The sequence below is a fragment of the Rana temporaria genome, chromosome 6, assembly GCF_905171775.1.
Source record: "Rana temporaria chromosome 6, aRanTem1.1, whole genome shotgun sequence".
Lineage (NCBI taxonomy): Eukaryota > Metazoa > Chordata > Amphibia > Anura > Ranidae > Rana > Rana temporaria.
Window position 1 is genome coordinate 208402002 of NC_053494.1, and position 23976 is coordinate 208425977.

The 23976-nt window shown below is 45.3% G+C and overlaps 1 protein-coding gene across 1 annotated transcript; it reads right to left on the minus strand.

Moving 5' to 3' along the window:
* On the minus strand, positions 1-23747 carry LOC120942702 (ciliogenesis associated TTC17 interacting protein). Its single transcript, XM_040355629.1, has 10 exons — positions 23506-23747; positions 19233-19333; positions 17811-18011; positions 14607-14662; positions 11517-11603; positions 8972-9142; positions 8037-8158; positions 6151-6227; positions 4119-4207; positions 1-303 (listed from the first exon to the last, which is right to left on the minus strand). Exons 2-10 carry the CDS (start codon positions 19324-19326, stop codon positions 73-75), a joined length of 1128 nt encoding a protein of 375 aa, XP_040211563.1. The 5' UTR covers positions 19327-19333; positions 23506-23747; the 3' UTR covers positions 1-72.
* Between the last annotated feature and the right edge of the window lie 229 nt (positions 23748-23976).

The following is a 23976-nucleotide window of genomic DNA, read 5'->3' on the forward strand; positions in this document are numbered from 1 at the left end:
ATTTTTAAAATCAATTGTGTTTAATAACGTTGAAGTAGTGTACAGAACCAGCAATGTGCTGCAGATTCATATTTAAGAATCTCGGGTCTCATCGGTGACATCACGGAAAGGGTTAGACACCTTGGAGGATCGGAACGCGTCGGCTCTCTCTGCTGTTGAAGAAAAAGGGCCGAAAAACTCGGCAGCAAAAGTAAAGACATCATCTGGCTTTCTAAGGAGAAGGAACTGCATGAAGTCGCTGAGCAGAATTTTCATGTCTGGGTGGCGGCTGAGATACGTGTCATGATCTGAGATCAGCTCTTCCTGAATGGAGACGGAAGGAGAAAACGGTTCAAATCTAAAGTTTGGTTGAAAAAAAATTCTCAGATGCAGAATATGTGAGAACAGGATTTGAAAATAAGATTCACCCAAACAAAAAAAAATCATTCTTCCGTTTGCATTCTTTTTTTTTAAATCAAAGATGTTTATTTAGAAAAAAAAAAACAAAGGAAAATCACAGCGAATACACAGCTCATTAACACATCACCAAAACATTCCACCAGTGCAAATAACAGTTCACACCTGAAGCACCGCAGACTCCCAAATAACAGAAGACCTCAGTGCGAGGCCACTATTAAAGAGGCACTAGCCCCACTGGAATACACACGTCCCCCAAATCATATATAAACGATAAAATCAATGAATCAAACTCCCCACTCTCCGACTGCCCCCCATGGCCTCATCTACCTAAGCAGCCTATCCATGACCAGATCCACCGGGGATAAGCCAGGTGAATCCAACCACGGGGCCCACACTTGTTCAAACTTTCTCGAGCAACCCCTGTGTTGATAGACATACCTCTCCAATCTTATGGTGTCACCCATTTGAGCAATCCATTCCTTCAACGTTGGAGGATCAACTGCCTTCCAATGCCGAAGGATTAGCCTACGGGCCTGAAACAGAGCTCTCAATATGGCTTGCCTGCTATTGTCGTCCAGTGACGCATCATCTATAATGCCAAGAAGACATGGTTTCGGATCAACAGGAATGCTAGTCAGATAAACTCTGTTAAAGTGGTTGTAAACCCACTATTTGGACTTTTACCTACAGGTAAGCCTACAACATGGCTTACCTGTAGGTAAGGATAATATCTCCTAAACCTGCACGGTTTAGGAGATATTACCCCCGCAATGCGGGCGGCGCATGCGCAGGGGGGACTCCACGGCTGAAGGACCGGCATCGCCGGACCCTGCCGATTTTAAATCTCCCGCGCGCACGCGCGGGAGTGACGTCATCGCCGCTCCAGCCAATCACAGCGCTGGAGCGGCGATACCCGGAAGACACGCCGGAGCAAGATGACATCCTGCTCGGCGTGGACCAGGTAAGTGGTACACACCTCGTTCCGAGGTAAGTATTTCATAATAGGCTAGTATGCGATGCATACTAGCCTATTATGCCTTTTGCATTGCAGGTTTGGGGGGAAAAAAAAAAAGTTTATGCGGTTTACAACCGCTTTAAGGAGAGTCACGACCCCTGACCAGAATAAATGAAGCTTGGGGCACCGCCGCAGTAAATGGATCAAGTCGCCATGGTCCCTTGCGCACCTGGTGCAATTGGAGTCTGGCCTCACCCCCATTTTAAATAGTCTGACGGGTGTGTAATGCACTCTGAGCACAATGTACAATTGGGATAATCGCTGAGCCACACTCAGGGAGCACAACCGTTTGCATTCTTTAACCATTCGTCCTTCGTCCTCCAGAAGGTTTTACCCCTTCATGGCCAGAGTACTTTTTGCGATACAGAAAAATAAAATAAAACCTACCCCTAAAATAAGACCTAGCGTAATTTTCCAGGAGGACTGCAATATAAGCCCTACCCCAAAAACAAGCCCTAGTTTAAAATCCTATAACTCACTCTATTACAGTAGTACACACTGTACAATGTGTGTGTTTCTGTAATATAATTGCGGGGAAGAGAGCTCCGGCAGGTCACAGAAGCGCCGAGCGGCGCTATAATGAAGGTATTTGGCACAATTATATTACAGAAACACACACATTGTACATTATATAATACTGTAATAGAGTGGATTACAAGATTTTACAAGCATTTTTTTTTTTTTTTTCCAAACAATTTTATTGAGTATTTCAACGGTACATAGTATTCAAGATGATGCAAAAACATTAGATGATAAGTAATGCATAAAACAGATTATGCAGCATGGGATACAACAATACAGTCCAGCAATAAAACCGCATATAATCTTTTCTTGAAAACATAGTGTGTAAGTTACTTTCATAGATATTATATCAAAACAATAATGGGATGTTCGGGTTATATTGTTTCAGAGCCTAAAGGAACAAGAGGAAGCCCCCCCCCGTCCCGCCCACCCCATAACGGGAACAATCTGTGAGCGACACAAGGGGGGGGGGAAGAAGTAAGAAGTCAACACAGGCACAAATTCAGGGCACACTATGTAAAGATTTTACAAGCATTTTAACTCGGTTCACACTGGGGATTCCTAACAGGCAGGGAGGGAGAGGGGAAGAGAAGACAGCACATTACATGGTAAGACCTACCCCGAAAATAAGCCCTACTGTGTCTTTTGTTGCCAAAATTAATATAAGACCCGGGCTTATTTTCAGGGAAACACGGTATATATATATATATATATATACATACATACATACATACACATAGACGCAGATACACAAAGAGGGTTTCTTTTTTTTTCTTTTTATTAAAGGGCCCAGAGGCCTTTTTTTGTAATTTCTTTTTATAAAAATGTTTTTCATTTTTATATATATATATATATATATATATATATATATATATATATTAAAAGGGCCCCCCCCCCCGCTTCTCAATTTCAGATGGCAGCACCCCCCCCTCCCCTCGGTTCTCTGCTCCAGGAGGCCCATGCCTGAAGCTGTGTAAGAGGCCCCATAATTCCTGATGGCGGCCCTGGCTTCAGCCAAACACTAACCATGAGTGAAAGAAAAGTTTTTGTGTTACCATTCATATTCTCTGAAAAATGGCCCAGAAATAAAAAATTCTGCCGGGGTATGTAAACTTATGAGCACAACTGAATCCCATAGTTTGTGGACTCTATAACTTTCCTACAGACTAAATAATAGACACTGATTTGTGTTATTTTCACCAAAGAAATGGAGCAGAGGTGATCAAATACCACAAAAAGAAAGCTCTATTTGTGGGAAAGAAATGATAAAAATGTCCTATGGGTACAGATTTGTATGACTGTGCAATTGTCATTCAAAGTGTGTGTAACGGTCACCACCGTTTACGACCTTCCATCCCATCCACGACAGCTCATCTGACACCCAGACAAATCAGCAGGCATCCCATTTTCCCAGAATCAAGACGAGACACAGCTCTGTACTTGTTCCAAATGTAATGATCCTTTAATGGTTTCTTCTCAGCTTTTTATACAGTACAAGGCATTAAAGCAACAATGAGATCTCCACCCCCCTAATCACACACTAAGGCTAATTACTAAACATTCCTTAATTAACAGCATAACAAACAAAACCCCATCACACACTGAGTTCCCTAGGCAGACGTTCCGTCTCCGCATACAGCTTGACACCTATTCACACCTCTGAGCATCACTAGGCTTTAGACAGTGTTATCACACATAAACAGTATTTAGCATGCATAATTAGAGTTCTGGGAGCAGACCTGGGTTAACACCTTTACACAAGGACAATGGAATGTCTTCCAGGCCCTGACTCAATTAGCATGTCACTAGTCAGGGCTAATCAGAATGAGTCACTATTGACTGGTTGGGGTCATAATTAACCAACAACTTGCAATCTCTCAAGATCCTGCAATATGGACTATTATTAATGTCCCATCTCATGTAATACATGAATTATGATTCACTTGCCACCCCATGCCCAAAGGGCACAGGGTGGACTCAGACCCAAGAGTTATCAGTGACGCTGACACAGGAGTATCCCCCATCCTCACAAAGTCTCTGGGTGTCCCGGGTCATTCCGTTACAGTGTGACAGCGCTGAAAGCTTAAAACCTGGCCTGGGCAGGAAGGGGGTAAAAGTGCCCGGTATTGAAGGGGTTATATAGATACAATGAAAGTCAGCCTATACGTCAGATAACACGCACCTTTCTGTCCAGGAACTCAGAATGGAGCTGCACATCGTCCTGCCAATTCAGTGGCTGCTTCTCAAACACGGGTTTAGGATCTTGTTCCTCTGTGAAAATATAAAAGCTTCAGAAGCACATTCATATCATCACTATAACTAAAGTGAGTCTGTTGCTGCAATAAAAAAAGAAAAACAAAAAGCTCCTGTAAAAGAGGAGGATGTACAGTATCTCACAAAAGTAAGTACACCCCCCACGTTTTTATAAATATTTTCTTCTATCATTTCATGTGATAACACACGTTGCTACAATATAAAGCAGTGAGTGTACAGCTTGAAATAACAGTGTAAATTTCCTGTCCCCTCAAAATAACTCAACACACAGCCATTAATGTCTAAACCGCTGGCAACAAAAGTAAGTACACCCCAAAATTGGCCATTTTCCCTCCCCGGTGTCATGTGACTCGTTAGTGTTACAAGGTCTCAGGTGTGAATGGGGAGCAGGTGTGTTAAATTTGGTGTTATCGCTCTTACTCTCTCATACTGGTCACTGGAAGTTCATCATGGCACCTCATGACAAAGAACTCTCTGAGGATCTGAAAAAAAGAATTGTTGCTCTACATAAAGATGGCCTAGGCTATAAGAAGATTGCCAAGACCCTGAAACTGAGCTGCAGCACGATGGCAAAGACCATCCAGTGGTATAATAGGACGGGGTCCACTCAGAACAGGCCTCGCCATGGTCCACCAAAGAAGTGCACATGCTCAGCGTCATATCCAGAGGTTGTCTTCGGGAAACAGACGTATGAGTGCTGCCAGCATTGCTGCAGAGGTTGAAGGGGTGGGGGGTCAGCCTGTCAGCGCTCAGACCATACGCTGCACACTGCATCAAATTGGTCTGCATGGCTGTCGTCCCAGAAGGAAGCCTCTTCTAAAGATGATGCACAAGAAATCTCGCAAACAGTTTGCTGAAGACAAGTAGACCAAGGATATGGATTACTGGAACCATGTCCTGTGGTGTGATGAGACCAAGATAAACTTATTTGGTGTCAGATGGTGTCAGGCGTGTGGCGGCAACCAGGTGAGAAGAACAAAGACAAGTGTGTGTTGCCTACAGTCAAGCATGGTGGTGGGAGTGTCATGGTCTGGGGCTGCATGAGTGCTGCCGGCACTGGGGAGCTACAGATCATTGAGGGGACCATGAATGCCAACATGTACTGTGACATACTGAAGCAGAGTATGATCCCCTCCCTTCAGAGACTGGGCCGCAGGGCAGTATTCCAACATGATAACGACCCCAAACACACCTCCAAGACCACCACTGGCTTGCTAAAGAAGCTGAGGATAAAGGTGATGGATTGGCCAAGCATGTCTCCAGACCTAAACCCTAGTGAACATCTGTGGGACATCCTCAAACAGAAGGTGAAGGAGCGCAAGGTCTCTAACATCCACCAGCTCTGTGATGTCATCATGGAGGAGGGGAAGAGGACACCAGTGGCAACCTGTGAAGCTCTGGTGACCTCCGTGCCCAAGAGGGTTAAGGCAGTCCTGGAAAATAACGGCGGCCACACAAAATATTGACACTTTGGGCCAATTTGGACATTTTCACTTAGGGGGTGTACTCACTTTTGTTGCCAGCGGTTTAGACATTAATGGCTGTGTGTTGAGTTATTTTGAGGGGACATGAAATGTACACTGTTATACAAGCTGTACACTCACTACACAACATTGTAGCAAAGTGTCATTTCTTCAGTGTTGTCACATGAAAAGATAGAAGAAAATAGTTACAAACGTGTGAGGGGTGTACTTACTTTTGTGAGATACTGTAGGTTGTCCCAGCGCCTGTTCATGGTATCTTCAATCAGAGCAAACTAAAGCCACCCAAAGAATCCTTACATCTAACACTTCCAGGTGTGATGGACCCGCCCCCAACACTTCATACAAAAAGTGAGAACTGCACATAGGACGTGAATAACAAGTTGTAGCACAAATTGAATTTCACTTTTTCAACCTGTTCACAGTTCAGGAAATCCCCTGATGACTCGTTTGTCTTACCAGGCTCAGACAATATGGGCATTTCCATCAGTTTGACAAACACAGGAGAGCCGACCTGGACCCGACTAGCCAAATGCCTATGAAAATGGGAAAAAAGATGGATTGGTTGGTTGGATCGTTGTCACAGGGCTGTCTGACTCATAACTATAGCTAAATGTTTCTATTTGGTCACACATATTTATTGAACATTTGCTAAATCTATTTTCTAACTGCACTGTGTGGAGCTCCACTGAAAGCAGAACTATAATCACCTGTTCTCCAGCGCTGTGATCCCCCAGAGCTCCCCGCCAGCAGCTTCCAAGTGTTGATCCCCTCCCCCTTTAAACCCCCCCCCCCCACATAAAAAAATGAACGCTTACCTAGAATTATTGCTCTCGCTCTGACGATCGTGGCGATACCTCACATGTGTGATTTAAACATCGTTTACATATGCAGGCGCAACTTCCGTATGCGTTTTCTTTGCTGCGCAAGCTCGCGGGGACGGGGACGCTTTAAACATTTTTTTTCTTATTTATTTAATTATTTTTACATTGTGTTTTAAAAAAAAATGTGATCACTTTTATTGCTGTTACAAGGAAAGTAAACATCCCATGTGACAGTAATAGGTGGTGACAGGTACTCTTTATGGAGGGATTGGGGGGTCTCTAAAAGACCCCAAATCCCTCCTTTGCACTTCAAAGCATTCAGATCGCCGAAAATGGCGATTCTGAATAGTGTATATTTAAAAAAAAAAAAACGGTGCCATTGGCAGCCGAGTAAACCGGAAGTGACGTTGTGACGTCGCTTCCATGTTAATATATAGGAGACTGGAACAAAGCCTTTTCTGGCCAGTCTGTGTCTAGACTTTAAGGCCTGGATTCACATACCTCGGCGCATAGTTATGCCGGCTTAGCGTATCGAATATACGCTACGCCGACGTAGCGCAGAGCGGCGAGCACAGTATTCACAAAGCACTTGCTCCCAACGTTGCGCCGGCGTAACGTAAATTCCTAGGCGTAAGCCGGCCTAATTCAAAGTAGGTGGAAATGGGCGTGATCGATTTAAATGAACCGTGACCCCATGCAAATGATGGGCCGAACGAACGGCGCATGCGCCGTCCAGTAGACGCTTCCCAATGCGCATGCTCACAATCACGTCGGAAATACTCCTTAAGATACGTCGAATCACTGCCTACGACGTGAACGTAACCTGCGCCCAGCCCTATTCACGTACTACTACGTAAACGACGTAAAATACGACGGCTGTTCCTTGGTCCATACCTTAACATGACTTACACCTGCTTTATGAGGCTTAACTTTACGCCGGACGTAAGCCTTACGCAAACCGCGTATATGATGCGCCGGGCGCAACTACGTTCGTGAATCGCCGTATCTCCCTCATTTGCATATTTGCAGTGAGGCGGCCAGCATAAATATGAGCCCAAGATACGCCGGCGTAGGAAAGTTACGTCGGTCGGATGAAGCCTATTTTCAGGCGTATCTAGTTCTATGGGCACGGCGCATAGATACGACGGCGCACATTGACACTTACGCGGCGTATCTCGAGATACGCCGCGTAAGTGTTTTACGTGAATCCAGGCCAATGTGTCTTTCCCAGTAGACATATTTTTTGTTAGGGTGGACCTAAAAAATTAGAACACCAAGGAAATAGGTTCATGGCAATAGTGCCACTCCCTCCGTCACCATGGAAAGAGGATGGATCCCTTTGTTGCCATGGCAACCATGCAGTAACCAATCCTTATGTCAGCATGGCTTGTTGGGTATCATCAGTGCATGATATGGAATTAATAACTTCTATGAAGTAGGACTTTGGAAACAACAAGAGAGACTAAACCAATCTGATTACAGTGGCATAAAAAGTAAGAAGTACAGCAATGCCGCCATTACCCATCTGATAGGAAGTAGTACTGCCATGTGTTGGGGATATCCTCAGAGTAAATCGTTCTCTCTATACCGTAAACTTCCACTGTGTCTTTCCCGATATCCTGAGGACGGGATCCGAGGTCACTCTAGAAGATACAGAGTTATATTATACGATGTAATATACAATACAACGGGGTATATTTACTAAAGCTGGAGGGCCAGATCCACAGCCAGCGGGTGTAACTTAAATATTTGGATTTAAGTTACACCGCCGGAAAATCTCTACCTAAGTGCCCGATCCACAAAGCACTTGCCTAGAAATTTTCTGCGGTGTAACTTAAATCCGGCCGGCGCAAGGCGTGCCCAATCTAATGGGGCGAGTCCCATTTAAATTAGGCGCGCTCCCGCGCCGGACGTACTGCGCATGCTCCCGACGTGCATTGCGCGAAATTACGTTACGCCGAGTTTTGTGAATCGCGCCGGGTCAAAAAAGTTGCGTCGGGAAAAAAAAGAGATGCGGCGGGAAAAAAAAAAATTTACAGCGTCACGGGAAAGAAGGGTCTACTTTTACATGGTGTACTAACTTTACACTTTGTAAAAGCAGCCCTAATTTTGCGACGGCAAACTAATACTTACGGAGAAAAAACGAAGCGTAAAAGCTTTGTGGATCTCCGTAAGTGCTAATTTGCATACCCGACGCTGGATTTCGACGAGAAATGCCCCCAGCGGCGGATGCGGTACTGCATCCTAAGATCCGGCAGTGTAAGTCTCTTACACATGCCGGATCTTCTGTCTATCTCTTGGAAACTGATTCTGTGGATCAGTTCCATAGATAGAAACAGGGATACGACGGCGTAACAGTAGATACGACGGCGTAACAGTAGATACGCCGGCGTATCCCTTTTGTGGATCAGGCCCGGAGTGTGCAAAATCAGGCTCACTTTTATTCTATTACTCACATAAGAAGAAATACACAAATTCATCTCGGCGTCGAAGGCCAGGAAGTCCAAGTTTTGCTTATTCTCCATTCTCACCAGAAGCCGCATTATCAGCAAGTTTGAAGCTTCGGAAATAAATCCGCTCAGCGAGCTCAGGTCATGTGATCGTGATGATGTTTCTTGCTGCATTTGCTACAAAGAGACAACAGCAATTTATATACTAGACATGAATCACACGCATGAAAAGAGGTTGTAAGTTTAGTTGTTTCATGTATTCATAAATTGGTATATCTAACACTTCCTGAGTCCCAACAAGGAGGAAGAGAATTCATCTACCAGTATGTTTTTAGAGTGCGGGAGGAAGCTATATATAATCCAAATCATATAAGGACTGGGAGTTAAGTGCAATATTAGAAAAATGTAACCCAAAGATACATTTAGGCTCGGTTCACCTTGGCGCAATGCGAGAACCCTGCAAATCCACTGCGTGTTCCCGAATCGCACCCAACACTGCCATATGCGAACTGTTGGGAGTGTCAATAGAAAGTAATGACACCCCCAGATCAGTTTGCATATCGCAGTGCGAACTGTCAATTCGGACAGGAATCGAATCGCATGGGTGTGAAACGGATCCGTACATGCAAACAAAATTTTAGAGGAGTCCCTTCTGATATGTGAATTCAGGACTCCAGTGCTGCATTACTGAGTATATTGGGCCAGATTCACGTAGCCCGGGCACAGCGTAACATAACCGATTTAGGTTACACCGCCGCAAATTTTCTGTCTAAGTGCCCGATCCACAAAGCACTTACCTGGAAATTTGCGGCGGTGTATCCTAAATCCGTCTGGCGCAAGGCGGGCCAATTCAAATGGGGCGGGTACCATTTAAATTAGGCGCGCTCCCGCGCCGGATGTACTGCGCATGCTCCCGACGCAAATTTCCCGACGTGCTTTGCGCGAAATTATGACGTGCCGACGTTTTGTGAATCGCGACGTGAAAAAAAGCGCCGGAAATTTATTTATTTTTTTTAAAATTCAGTAGCGACGCGGGAAAGACGGGTATACTTTTACATGGTGTAGTAAGTTTACACTTTGTAAAAGGTGCCCTATCTTTGCGACGGCAAACTAACACTTGCGGCGACGTAACGACGGGAAAAAGTTTCGTGGATCGCCGTAACTGCTAATTTGCATACCCGACGCTGGTTTACGACGCAAACTCCCCCCAGCGGCGGCCGCGGTATTGCATCCTAAGATCCGACAGTGTAAAACTATTACACCTGTCGGATCTTGGGGATATCTATGTGTAACTGATTCTATGAATCAGCCGCATAGATAGAAACAGGGATACGACGGAGTATCAGCAGATACGCCGTCGTATCCCTTTTGTGAATCTGGCCCATTGTTCCTATTAGGGATGTCCCGATACCGATACTAGTATCGGTACCGAAACCAAGCTTTTCCCTGAGTACTTGTACTCGGGGAAATGCTCCGATGCTTCACCCGATACCTGGGCAGCCACCGATCACCGCTGACTGCCCCCCTCCCTGCTGTCCTCCTCCGTGCTTTCCCCCTCGGTCCTCCTCCCTGCTGTACCCCTCGGTCCTCCTCCGTGCTGTCACCCTCCGTCCTCCTCTGCGCTGTCCCCCTCCATGCTGTCACCCTCCATCCTCCTCCGTGCTGTCACCCTCCGTGCTGTCCCCTCCACGCTCCGCACTGTCCCCTCTGTGGTGTCCCCCTCCGTGCTCCTCTGTGCTGTCACCCTCCGTCCTCCTCCGTGCTGTCCCCCTCCGTGCTCCTCTGTGCTGTCACCCTCCGTCCTCTTCCGTGCTGTCCCCTCCATGCTCCGTGCTGTCTCCTTCTATCCTCCATGCTGTCCCCCTCTATGCTGTCCCCTCCGAGCTCCGTGCTGTCCCCCTCCGTGCTGTCCCCCTCCGTACCATCCCCTCCATCCTTTGTGTTGTCCCTTCCGTGCTCCGTGCTGTTCCCTCCGTGTTCCGTACTCTCCCCCTCTGTGCTGCTCTCCCCCCTCAACTTGTCAGGATGGAGAGCGGAGGTAGGAGCCTCAAATCCAGCTTCTACCTTTTCAGAATGAACAGAGTCAGTGATCACATAACTGAGCATCGTAACCTGTGTTTACGATGCTTCAGTTTATGAATGGAGAGGAGCTTCTCTCCATTCATTTCAGCTGAGGCTGCAGAGAAAGGGACTGGGGAATCTGTGTCCTTGGTCCCTTTCTCTGGGGAGATGTCAGAGGTCTGTTAAAACCCCTGATATCTCATCAAAGACCCCCAACAGAGCTGATTAAAAAAAGAAAAAAAAATTGCTATAAATAATTTTTTTTTTTTAATAATAAAAATGTAAATAAAAAAAACACACTGACAATACACCCTCCCCCCCCCCCAAAAAAGAAGAAATCACTGTAAAAAAATAAAAATAAAATTGTAAAAAATAAAAATTGTAATCGGTATCGGCGAGTACTTGAAAAATAAGTATCGGTACTTGTACTCGGTCTCAAAAAAGTGGTATCGGGACAACCCTAGTTAGTATAATATTTCTAATAACTCACCTGACCCTCTATAATGACTCTGCTGATCACTAGCTTGTCTCCTTGTCTCTTCATGTGAGTTTTCTTGTCAAGAGAATGCGATTTAACCTGAAAGATGAATAAAAGATGTTTATCAGGGTTTCTGAATGGCTTACAACCTTATTAAATAGCATTACAGTAAAGCCTTGGATTGCGAGCATAACTCGTTCCACAAACATGCTTGTAATCCAAAGCACTTGTATATCAAAGCATTTTTTTTACAGGGTATAAAAGAGAAGAGAGGCGCCTCTAAGTGTAGCAATAAGTTGCTAAATGTTGTACCTTCATTAACCACTTAACGACCGCTGCATGTACATATACATCGGCAGAAAGGCACGGACAGGCAGAACGACGTGCCCGCGTGTTGCTGCCTAGACGTGGGTTGTGGGTCCGAACGAGACCCCCCCCCCCGGTACATGCAGCGGTCGGAAATCGTCAGGGAGCGATCCGGGATGAGGGCGTGGCTATTCGTTTCTAGCGGCCCCCTCGCGATCGCTCCCCGGAGCTGAAGAACGGGGAGAACCGTATGTAAACACGGCTTCCCCGTGCTTCACTGTGGCGGCTGCATCGATCAAGTGATCCCTTTTATAGGGAGACTCGATCGATGACGTCAGACCTACAGCCACACCCCCCTACAGTTGTAAACACACACTAGGTGAACCCTAACTCCTACAGTGCCCCCTTGTGGTTAACTCCCAAACTGCAACTGTCATTTTCACAATAAACAATGCAATTTAAATGCATTTTTTGCTGTGAAAATGACAATGGTCCCAAAAATGTGTCAAAATTGTCCAAAGTGTCCGCCATAATGTCGCAGTCACGAAAAAATTTGCAATAAAACTATCCCCTATTTTTTTTATATATTTTTGGGGGATATTTATTATAGCAAAAAGTGAAAAATATTCATTTTTTTCAAAATTGACGCTCTATTTTTGCTTATAGCGCAAAAACTAAAAACCGCAGAGGTGATCAAATACCACCAAAAGAAAGTTCTCTTTACGCCGCGTATCTCTTACGGAAACGGCGTATCTTTACTGCGATGGGCAAGCGTACGTTCGTGAATCGGCGTAACGACTCATTAGCATATTCTACGCCGACCTCAATGGAAGCGCCACCTAGCGGCCAGAGTAAATATTGCACCCTAAGATACGACGGCGCAGGCCGTCGTATCTTAGGCATGTTTAAGTGTATCTCAGTTTGAGAATACACTTAAACATACGGCGGGCTTAGATTCGGAGTTACGTTGGCGTATCTACTGATACGCCGGCGTAACTCTTTGTGAATCTGGGCCATAGCGTTTACAAAATAGGGGGTATTTTTATGGCATTTTTATGAATATTTTTTCGCGGCGATCAGCGATTTTTTTCGGTACTGCGACATTATGGTGGACACTTCGGACACTTTTGACACATTTTTGGGACCATTGGCATTTTTATAGCGATCAGTGCTATAAAAATGCATTGGATTACTATAAAAATGCCACTGGCAGGGAAGGGGTTAAGTGTGTCCCTGGGTGTGTTCTAACTGTGGGGGGAGGGGGGGGTGGACTCACTAGGGGAAAGACTGATCTTCTGTTCATACATTGTATGAACAGAAGATCAGCATTTCTCCCCCTGACAGGACCGGGAGCTGTGTGTTTACACACACAGCTCCTGGTCCCCGCTCTATAACGAGCGATCGCGTGTGCCCAGCGGCGATCGCGCCCGCCAGGCACGCGCATGCGAGTCGGAGACGAGCGCGACCCCTAGTGGCCTGCGCGAGAGCCGACGTATAGCTACGGGCTCTCGTGCAGGGGAGCCGACCTGCCGCCGTATAATGATGCTGTATTCTGATTGGCGATATTAGTCCATCATTAATTCACAGCATTAAAGTGTATCTAAATCCAAACATGAAAATGTGATTTATTGCAGTTTTCCAGTCCTTAGATGGGGCAGATTTGTAGATGTTGGGGGGCGGATTTTTCAATGATGGCCAGTGCTGTATAACAAATGATTTTCTGCTATTTTTCTGGAAAAGCCGACCAATAACATAGAAAAAAAACCTCTTCAGTTGACTAAAGACGCCCCGCAAGGGTCCATGAAAATCAGCAGAAAATGATTTGTTTTGCAGCACTGGCCATCATTTAAAAACCCCGCCCCCAACATCTAGAAATCCGCCCCTCACCGACATAAACACACAGGACAGTTGCTCCACCCCTAACTCCACCCCCTTTGCCCTGCCCATGTATACCCCACCTTTTTAATGAAGTGCCCAGTCCACCAGCACCCATCAAATACAGCCTCACCAGCGCCCCTCAATGCAGCCTCACCAGCGCCCCTCAATGCAGCCTCACCAGCGCCCCTCAATGCAGCCTCACCAGCGCCCCTCAATGCAGCCTCACCAGCACCCCTCAATGCAACCTACCAGTGCCCATCAATGAATGTTTGCTTGCTTCCATTCGTTCGGGAGTTGGGACACAGACACAGTCCACCGCTGCTGCAGAGAAAAGAGAGTAGGAACACCAGTGGTCGGGCGCCCTAGGCAGCAGTGCGCCCTAGGCGGCTGCCTAGTTTGCCTAGTGGTAGCACCGGCCCTGTAAACACACCTCGGCAGCACCAGCCACAATTGGACACAAAAATGTCTTCCATCGGTTATTGTGCGCAGGCTGCCGTGTCACTATCACAACAGCTGATCGTAAAATCAGCTTTTGAGCTGTTCCGTGCGACGCATGCGCAGGTCGTTTCTCGACAGAACACCGGTACAACTGTGCAAGACTGAACGGAAAGCTGTTATAAGGTAAGGCATTATAACACATGAAATATTACACCTTAACAGTATTGGGATAGGGCCATCCAGCGCCCAGGGCAAGGATGCAGACTTGCGCCCCCCTACCTCACTATTAATACATGCCATAGAACGGGTGTACCACCCTGCCTCCATTTTTTGCCCCTTTGCTTCACTGCGCCCAGGGCAACTGACCCTTCTGCCCACCCCTTGTCCTGGCCATGCACGGGGTAATGCATTGCAATGCACCAGTAAAAGTGTGAAGGGGCATATAATCCTGTAATTATCAGTAAAAGAAAAAGGACTTACCTTCACATACTCGTGAAGATGCTGTTCTAAGGTTTCCAGCTTCGGTGTAATATAAGCTGCAACAAAACCCAAACAAAATCAGCCAAGCAAAAAATCTCAAGCCGCATACACAGATATTCTAAGGAGAGTCCCGCCACGCTACAGCAGCCAAGAGGCAGCATGCACGCTGTACAGATCATGGATGGAAAGTGATCTGGACATTAGATCAGCATACCTCCCAACTTTCTGAGATGGGAATAAGGGACACCTATCAGAAAAAGTATGCAGGCATAGGACACACCCCTTGACACACCCCTTAAAGGAGAATTGTACAAAAAAACAAGATTAGTTAAACCCACAAGTGCTTTTTTTTACCACTACTATTCCTTTATATTGGCTTTTGGAATTTACAAATGCAGCGATTTAGAAATCAGATGAAAGGTTTAGCACTGGGAAACACTTTTTGATAGATAAAAAGTACATTTTATATACATCTATAGATCAGACCAAAATGAGGGACAAATGAGGAGAATGAGGGACAGAGGGACATTGCTCCAAATCAGGGACAGTTGGGAGCTATGGATCAGCTTCACAAACGCTGGGGGGTGATTGCAAAATGATGGTGTCACCCCCCCCCCCCATGGATTTTCCATAATACAAAACAGATTTGCTGTCAAAGTTTCCTTTGTGGGACTTCCATAGGATTGAAGTCCTCTGAAGCCATTCTAGATGTGCCATTGAGAAGGACAACTGCCACTCTCTGTAGCTTGGCATGCATTCCTGGGATCGCCATTATGTTGTACTGCTGGACCGGGCACATGAGTTTTGGTTGGACAGTACAGGCAGTCCCTGTGTTACGAATTAATCCTACTCAAATTGAGAAGCGGGGGGGGGGCCTGGGGTCCTCTGGGCCCCATACAAAATAATTTTTTATATATATAAAAAAAAAGGGGGGGGTAGCAATCCGGGGCCCTGGGGATGTTTACATTTTTTTGAATAAAAGAAAAAAGGGGGGTTGCCATCCGGGGCCCTGGGGACCTCTGGACCCTTTAATAAAAACAAACAAAAAAATAATATATATATAAAAAAATATATAAAAAATAAATAAAAAACATTTTGTTTATAAAAAAAAAAGGCCCTGGGGACCTCTGGGCCCTTTAATAAAAAACAAAAAAATAGAGGAGATACACTTGCTCCGTAAGTTGCGGCGGATTAGCGTAAATGGGGCCGGCGTAAGCGTGCGTAATTCAAATGTGGAAGGGGGCGTGTTTTATGTAAATGTATGATGACATGGCGTGATTGGCGTTTTTTACGGACGGCGCATGCGCCGTCCGTGTACATATCCCAGTGTGCATTGCTTCCTTGTACGGCGTAACGACGTATTGGTTTCGACGTGAACGTAAATTACGTCCAGCCCTATTCGCGAACGACTTACGCAAATGACGTAAATAATTCAAATTTTGAAGCGGGAACGACGTCCATACTTAACATTGGCTGCGCCTCCTAATAGCAGGAGCAGCCCTACGCCGAAAAAGCCTTAACGCAAACGACGTAAAAAACGAACGCCGGTCGCACGCACGTTTGTGAATCGGCGTATCTAGGAATTTAGCATATTCTACGCTGACAACTACGGAAGCACCCCTAGCGGACAACGTAATATTGCACACAATTCTACGCCGCCGCATTCAATTTACGTCGGCGGAAGAACCTTTTTTTTTAGACGTATCTGCCTTGGAGAATCGGCGTAACGATACGCAGATTTGAAATTACGGGTACCTGAATCTACCCCCTTATTGTGTTCGTAACTTGGGGACTGCTTGTAAAGAGGCAGCGAGGTGTTGGGTTACTCTTTCAGATATGTATTTTATGTAATTGTTAATAACAATGCAGTATAGGTCGACTTAACATACACTATATTACCAAAAGTATTGGGACGCCTGCCTTTACACACACACACATGAAATTTAATGGCATCCCAGTCTTAGGGCTAGATTCACAAAGGGCGTCCTAACTTTGCGGCGGCGTAGCGTATCGTGTTTTTATGCTACGCCGCCGTAAGTTAGCGAGGCAAGTACATGATTCACATAGTACTTGCCTGCTAAGTTACGGCGGCGTAGCCTAAAGCGGGCGGGCGTAAGGGCGCCTAATTCAAAATAGGCTGAGGGGGCGTGTTTAATGTTAATTTGGTTTGACCTGACGTAATTGACGTTTTTTTGGAACGGCGCATGCGCCGTCCGCCTACATATCCCAGTGTGCATTGCGGCAACGTACGCCGCACGGGCCTATTGGTTTCGACATGGACGTAAATGACGTAAATCCCTATTCACGGACGACTTGCGCAAACGACGTAAAATTTTCGAATTTCGACGCGGGAACGGCGGCCATACGTAACATCATTATTCCAGCTATTTGATGGAATATCTTTAGGCCTGATAAAGCGTTATGTAAACGGCGTAGCTGTACTGCGTCGGCCGGGCGTACGTTCGTGAATAGGCGTATCTAGTGATTTATATATTCTACGCCGACCGCAATGGAAGCGCCACCTAGCGGCCAGCCTAATTATTGCACCCTAAGATAGGAACGGCGCAAGCTGTCGTATCTTAGATAGGTTTAAGTGTATCTCTGTTTGAGAATACACTTAAACGTAAGTGGGCGTAGATTCCGAGTTAGGTCGGCGTATCTACTGATAAGCCGGCCTAACTCTTACAGAATCTAGCCCTTAGTCCGTAGGATTCAATATTGAGTTTTGTTTGTTTTAACTTTTGATAGTAAAACATTTTTTTTCTGCCAGTAAATCCCTTATACAGCCCACTTCCTGTTTCTTGTCTGGTCATTAGTCTAGACTTATGACATCATGCATCTCTCTCTCTCACTTTTGTGAGAGTTTGCCAGGAAGGAAGGGGGGACTGAATCATAAGAGGGCCAATGAAAGCTGCAGGACTGCAGAGCTGGAGGTGTGACTGTGTAAATCCAGTAAGTGACAGGCAGCAGCTCAGCTGCCCACAGTTAAAATGGCTGCCGCCAGAAGTGGAGGGAGATTTCTGTAGCATATGAAAAATAAAATGCAGTCCGGTTAGCCTTTCCATGCTGGGACCCATCTCTGCATTATTTTTAGTTCCATTTGTGAACCAGCAACCCAAATCTGAACAGCACACGCAAGACTGAGCCGTGCTAATTACAGTTCACATGACCAGCGCCGCCTTCACAGCTAGAGAATATACTGACCGACTATGGAGGTTCCACATGGCACACCATCAATGGTGCCGTGACTGCTGGCATGAACCAGAAAACATCTTTCCTCCTCTTCTCCTTCCTGTTCATAGTAGGCGGGTTGGACGCTGACAGTGAAATCCCCGACCTCCGTTCCTGAATCTGACAATGTCTGTAAAGTCTCCGGAAAGAGACAAAGATCCAGATCACTGGGCCCTGGAAGGAGAGAATGGACAGGGGGCTCAAAGTGACAAAAGAGCAAATACTAGGATTATAAAAAGTAATGAGTAAAGTGACAGGTTCTCTTGAAACCCCCCCCCAGCCACTAATACCTATGCTGTAGTCCCCCATCACTCTTTGTATGGGCACCTGTGTAAGCTCCAAGCTAATCAGTGTCAAAGCTTACACTGGGCTAATGACCTGCTTCCACTCCTTGTGACAGTGTTTGGGCCTGGCGGTTGGCTGTTTAGGTCCTTGCATGTCGTCATGGGTGGAGGGGGGACGTCACATGCTTCACCATACCTGAAAGTACGGGGGGAATTTCCAAGTGCTATGACTGATAAATAGAATGCCACAGGTGTGTGGCAGAGGTGAGTATCAGTAGGGTAGAGGGCTTTCAAGCAGTGGCAGCTGGTGCTCAAAATTTTTGGGGAGGTGAAAACAAACTGAAAAAAAAAAAAATGAAAAAACATCAATTGCAGCCTCACTGTGCCCATCAAACGCAGCTACTGTGCCTATCAATTGCCACCAGTGTGCTCATCAATTGCCACCAGTGTGCCCATCAATTGCCACCAGTGTGCCCGTCAATTGCTGCCACTGTGCCATCAAACGCAGCCACTGTGCCCATCAATTGCCGCCAGTTTGCCCCATCAAACGCCGCCAGTTTGCCCCATCAAACGCCGCCAGTTTGCCCCATCAAACGCCGCCAGTTTGCCCCATCAAATGCTGCCAGTTTGCCCCATCAAATGCTGCCAGTTTGCCCCAAACGCCGCCAGTTTGCCCGATCAAATGCTGCCAGTTTGCCCCATCAAATGCTGCCAGTTTGCCCCATCAAATGCTGCCAGTTTGCTCCATAAAATGCTGCCAGTTTGCCTCATCAATAGCCGCCAGTTTGCCCCATCAAACGCTGCCCGTTTGCGCCATCAAATGCTGCCAGTTTGCCCCATCAATAGCTGCCAGTTTGCCCCATCAAATGCTGCCAGTTTGCAATGAATGAATCTATCTAATGTTTATTGACGGGTGCAGGAGAGAGGGGGCGGCGCTCCAGCGCCCTCTATGGACGCACCGCCACTGCAAAGAGATCTTGTTAACTGAGCTGTCCGTCTGCCATAAAAACCGGACAGAGTCCTTTCTTTTTCCTTCCAAAACTGGACAAAGGGTTGTGATTGGTCTGACATAAAACGCTACCGGCGTCCACAATCTGGGGTGAAGACTTACTTATTCTGGATAAAAACTCCAGAGCCTCAGCGCTGGCTCTCTGGTCCTTCAGAGGTTCCCGAGTCTCCACTATTGTTGGGAAAGTTGTTTCCATGATGAGCCTGAAAAACAAATCACTCGTTACCTGCCAACAATAAAAACAAAGATTCAGGATTAGTGTTGAGCAGAATACGCCATATTCGATTTCGCGATATATCTCGAATATATAGTCGAATATTCGAGATATATTCGCTAAATTCGAATATTCGTGATATTTTATCGAAATGAAATGATTGCGAATTTTCGCTATTGCGAATGCGAAAATAATTGCGAATTTTCGATAACTGCGGTAGGAGCACTCTGATTGGCTCAGAATATTCGTGATATTTTATCGAAATTTCGCAAAATGCGAATGCGATATTGATGGCGAAATTTCGACAACAGCGCTAGGAGCACTCTGATTGGCTCAGAATATTCGTGATATTTTACAATACAAAATAATTGCGAATATTCGGCAAATGCGGAAGGAGCACTCTGATTGGCTCAGAATATTCTTGATATTTTACAATAGAAAATAAAAAGTGTTTTGCATTGGTGGTGATTCTTTACTCTATCCATCTGTCACAGCCGTTTGTCAATCAAACACCTTGAAGATTGAACACGTTCATGCTGCATGCTTTGGACTTTTTTTCACTTCACATATCAAAGACATTTTTATGAAAGATTATTTTTCTATTATTGGGACTATATTTCTTTATATATTTGTTTCACTGTGTATTTCACAAGTTATTTGCGCTTGCTTATTTTATAATTTGCCCACATGTCTTGTCACTAGACATATTTTTTATTCTTGTAGAGCGACTCCATTTTCTGTCTTGTATTCATTTATGTTGTATAACATTTTTGAGTTGCTGCTGTATTCTCCCCTTTTTTTAAGGTATGCGCAATTTTTTCCTTCTTACAAAAAATAATAATATCAAACATACAAATATTCATTTTTGCATCAGACAATCAGAGTTCTCCTACCACAGTTATCGAAAATTCGCAATCATTTTCGCATTCGCAATAGCGAATTTTTTTTTTTTTTATATTCGGCAACATAAAAGGATCGCCTCAGCTTAGCTACTCGGCCCAGGGTCTCTATTAATACCAGCAATGCTTTTAGACGTCGATAGGATGTGATCTGTTTTAAAAATAAAATTGAAAAAATGCGAATATTCGGAATTGCGAATATTCACCGCGAAATTCGAAATATATCGCGAATACTCGAATATGCCATATTCGAGCCGAATATTCGCAATACGAATATTCGCGAGCAACACTATTCAGGATCACTTTTCTCCCGAGTCTGGGAATCTACACTTGCTAAGCCTCATACACACGATCGGACTTCCAATCGACTTTTCCGTGGATTTTTGTTCGAAGGGCGTTGGCCGTGAACTTGTTCTGCATACACACGGCAGAACTTTTTCAGTTTTTGCGATTCGGCACTGCGTCGCTTTAACTGACAATTGCACGGTCGTGCGATGTGGCTCCCAAACAAAATTGGCGTCCTTTTCCCCCCCACAAATAGAGCTTTCTTTTGGTGGTATTTGATCACCTCTGCGGTTTTTATTTTTTGCGCTATAAACAAAAATAGCGACAATTTTGAAAAAAAATCAATATTATTTACTTTTTGCTATAATAAATATCCCCCAATATCCCCCAATAATATATATATATATATAAAAAAAATTCCTCAGTTTAGGCCGATACGTATTCTTCTACCTATTTTTGGTAAAAAAAAAAAATCGCAATAAGCGTTTATCGATTGGTTTGCGCAAAATTTATAGCGTTTACAAAATAGGGGATAGTTTTATTGCATTTTTATTAATTATTTATTTTTTAATACTAATGGTGGAGATCAGCGATTTTTTTCGTGCCTGCGACATTATGGCGGAAACCTTTAGGACAATTTTCACACATTTTTGGGACCAGTGTCATTTTCACAGCAAAAAAATGCATTAAAAATGCATTGTTTACTGTGAAAATGCGATTGCAGTTTGGGAGTTAACCACATTTATAGCATATAAATGGTATTCATTGTTTATAGAATATAGAGGGCATTTATAGTTTATGCTGGCATGGCACAGTGGCTGCGTTCGATGGCATGGCACAGTGGCTGCGTTCGATGGCATGGCACAGTGACTGCGTTTGATGGCATGGCACAGGGACTGCGTTTGATGGCATGGCACAGTGGTGCGAATTGATGATGGCATGGCACAGTAGCTGCGTTTGATGGCATGGCCAATTTTTTTGTTGTTGTTTGCGCCCCCCCCCAAAAATTTTGAGCACCAGCCGCCACTGTCTGCCAGTAAATACCTTATACAGCCCACTTCATGTTTCTTGTCTGGGGATTAGCCTAGGCGTACTCTCCCGATGAGTCATAAGAGGGCCAATGAGAGCTGCAGAGCTGGAGGTGTGCCTCTGTGTAAATCCAGGAAGTGAACAGGCAGCAGCTTCAGCTGCCCACAGTTAAAATGGCTGCTGCCAGACTCAGTGGAGGGAGATTTCTGCAGAATATTTGGCAAGTACAGAATCACAGTATATATAAAATAATATGCAAAGTGGTTGGAGGGAAGCTTCAGAGTGGCAAAGATGTTTTTATTACAAATTATGTGAGCCAACTGCAGTTCCTCTTTAACCCCTTAACGCCCGCCGCACGACTATATACGTCCGCAAAATGGCACGGACAGGCAGATGGGCATATATATACGTCCCTGCCTTCTAGCGGGTGGGGGGGTCCGATCGGGACCCCCCCGCTGCGTGCGGCGGGCGGATTCCCTCAGGGAGCGATCCGGGACGACGGCGCATTTATAGCAGCTCCGTCGCGATCGCTCCCCGGAGCTGAAGAACGGGGAGAGCCGTATGTAAACACGGCTTCCCCGTGCTTCACTGTGGCGGCGTATCGATCGAGTGATCCCTTTTATAGGGAGACTCGATTGATGACGTCACACCTACAGCCACACCCCCTACAGTTGTAAACACACACTAGGTGAACCCTAACTCCTACAGCGCCCCCTGTGGTTAACTCCCAAACTGCAACTGTCATTTTCACAATAAACAATGCAATTTAAATGCATTTTTTGCTGTGAAAATGACAATGGTCCCAAAAATGTGTCAAAATTGTCCGAAGTGTCCGCCATAATGTCGCAGTCACGAAAAAAATCACTGATCGCCGCCATTAGTAGTAAAAATTTTTTTTTTTATAAAAATGCAATAAAACTATCCCCTATTTTGTAAACGCTATAAAATTTGCGCAAACCAATCGATAAACGCTTATTGCGATTTTTTTTTACCAAAAATATGTAGAATAATACGTATCGGCCTAAACTGAGGAAAAAAATTTTTTTATATATGTTTTTGGGGGATATTGATTATAGCAAAAAGTAAAAAATATTGCATTTTTTTCAAAATTGTCGCTCTATTTTTGTTTATAGCGCAAAAAATAAAAACCGCAGAGGTGATCAAATACCACGAAAAGAAAGCTCTATTTGTGGGGAAAAAAGGACACCAATTTTGTTTGGGAGCCACGTCGCACGACCGCGCAATTGTCTGTTAAAACGACGCAGTGCCGAATCGCAAAACCTGGCCTGGGCGTTTGGCTGCAAAATGGTCCGGGGCTTAAGTGGTTAATTCCCAGCTTTTTGCCGTCGCACATGTGGGTCACTGGGACATAAAGGGGTAATATAAGCGGGGGCCCTTCTCCTCTGACCACCAATGTAAGGGAACCCTACGTTTTTTACTCTGTTCTTTTTTCTAGCAAATATTACAAATTGTTTAATTTTATAATTATGACTGAAAATCATGTAATTATATCCCACAGGCGGTGCTACAAAAATAATTGACAGACACTCCGGGTACAGCGCTTCCATTTTATATCTGTAGATCATCATTTTAGGGTTCTCTATAACACCTGACATTATTGAAGATTCTTTCCCATTACAAAAATGAATGAATAAGATCATACAAGGCTGCAGGAGCCCCTTAATCACACCTGTTGTACTGATGTCTCCATATAGGAGCCATTTTACCAGGGCCCATTCCCATAGACATCTATAGATATAGTCTCCAAGAAAATGGCGGACGCCATACGATCAGGAAGAAAAGTTGCAGACAACACAAACTCGGTGTCCACTTAGCTCTGCTAGATCTGTGTCAGCAACAATAATATAGAAGAGAAAAGCTATTTACATTGTCAATACAGCATCTGCACATGCAGTCCTGTATATAGCTGTAAGCTTATGCTCCGTACCTGAGTTCTATGGCCGCCCTGCAGTCACACGGATCCCGGGAGCGGAGGACGGAATCTGCACAGTCCGGGCCGCGTCTCTTCCAAGGCAACAGATGGTAACCATAGCAACCAGAGCCCGGGGAGTTTCTGAGCTCCAGTACACCAGCGGCATCTTGTGGCCAGAAATGTGTACTGCAGGCTGCTGTCAGCGCTCTATTATCAGGGGCTGGTGCTGATAAAAGTGGCCCGGATTCAGGTAGATTTGCCCCTTTGTTACGGAGGCGCAGGTCTGCGTTTTTGCCCTGCGCCCCCGCAAATTTCCTGCGCTACCCGCGATTCATGAGGCAGTAGCTACGTAAATTGCGTGTGCGCTGTGTAAACTTGCCCTGCGTAAGGGCGCCTAATGTAAATGATCCCGTAGGGGGCGGGAATCATTTAAATTAGGTGCGCTCCCGCGCCGAGCGTAGAGCGCATGCTCCGTCGGGAAACTTT

Bases quoted from the DNA above. Each gene is read 5' to 3' on its own strand.
- LOC120942702 (XM_040355629.1), bottom strand. From the start codon at position 19,326: ATGGAAACAACTTTCCCAACAATAGTGGAGACTCGGGAACCTCTGAAG. The intron at 9,143-11,516 runs GTGAGTTATTAG...GTCTCTTTGTAG, and splicing joins GAGTCATTATAGAGGGTCAG to CAAATGCAGCAAGAAACATC. The intron at 304-4,118 runs GTGCGTGTTATC...GTCTCCATTCAG, and splicing joins CTGAGTTCCTGGACAGAAAG to GAAGAGCTGATCTCAGATCA.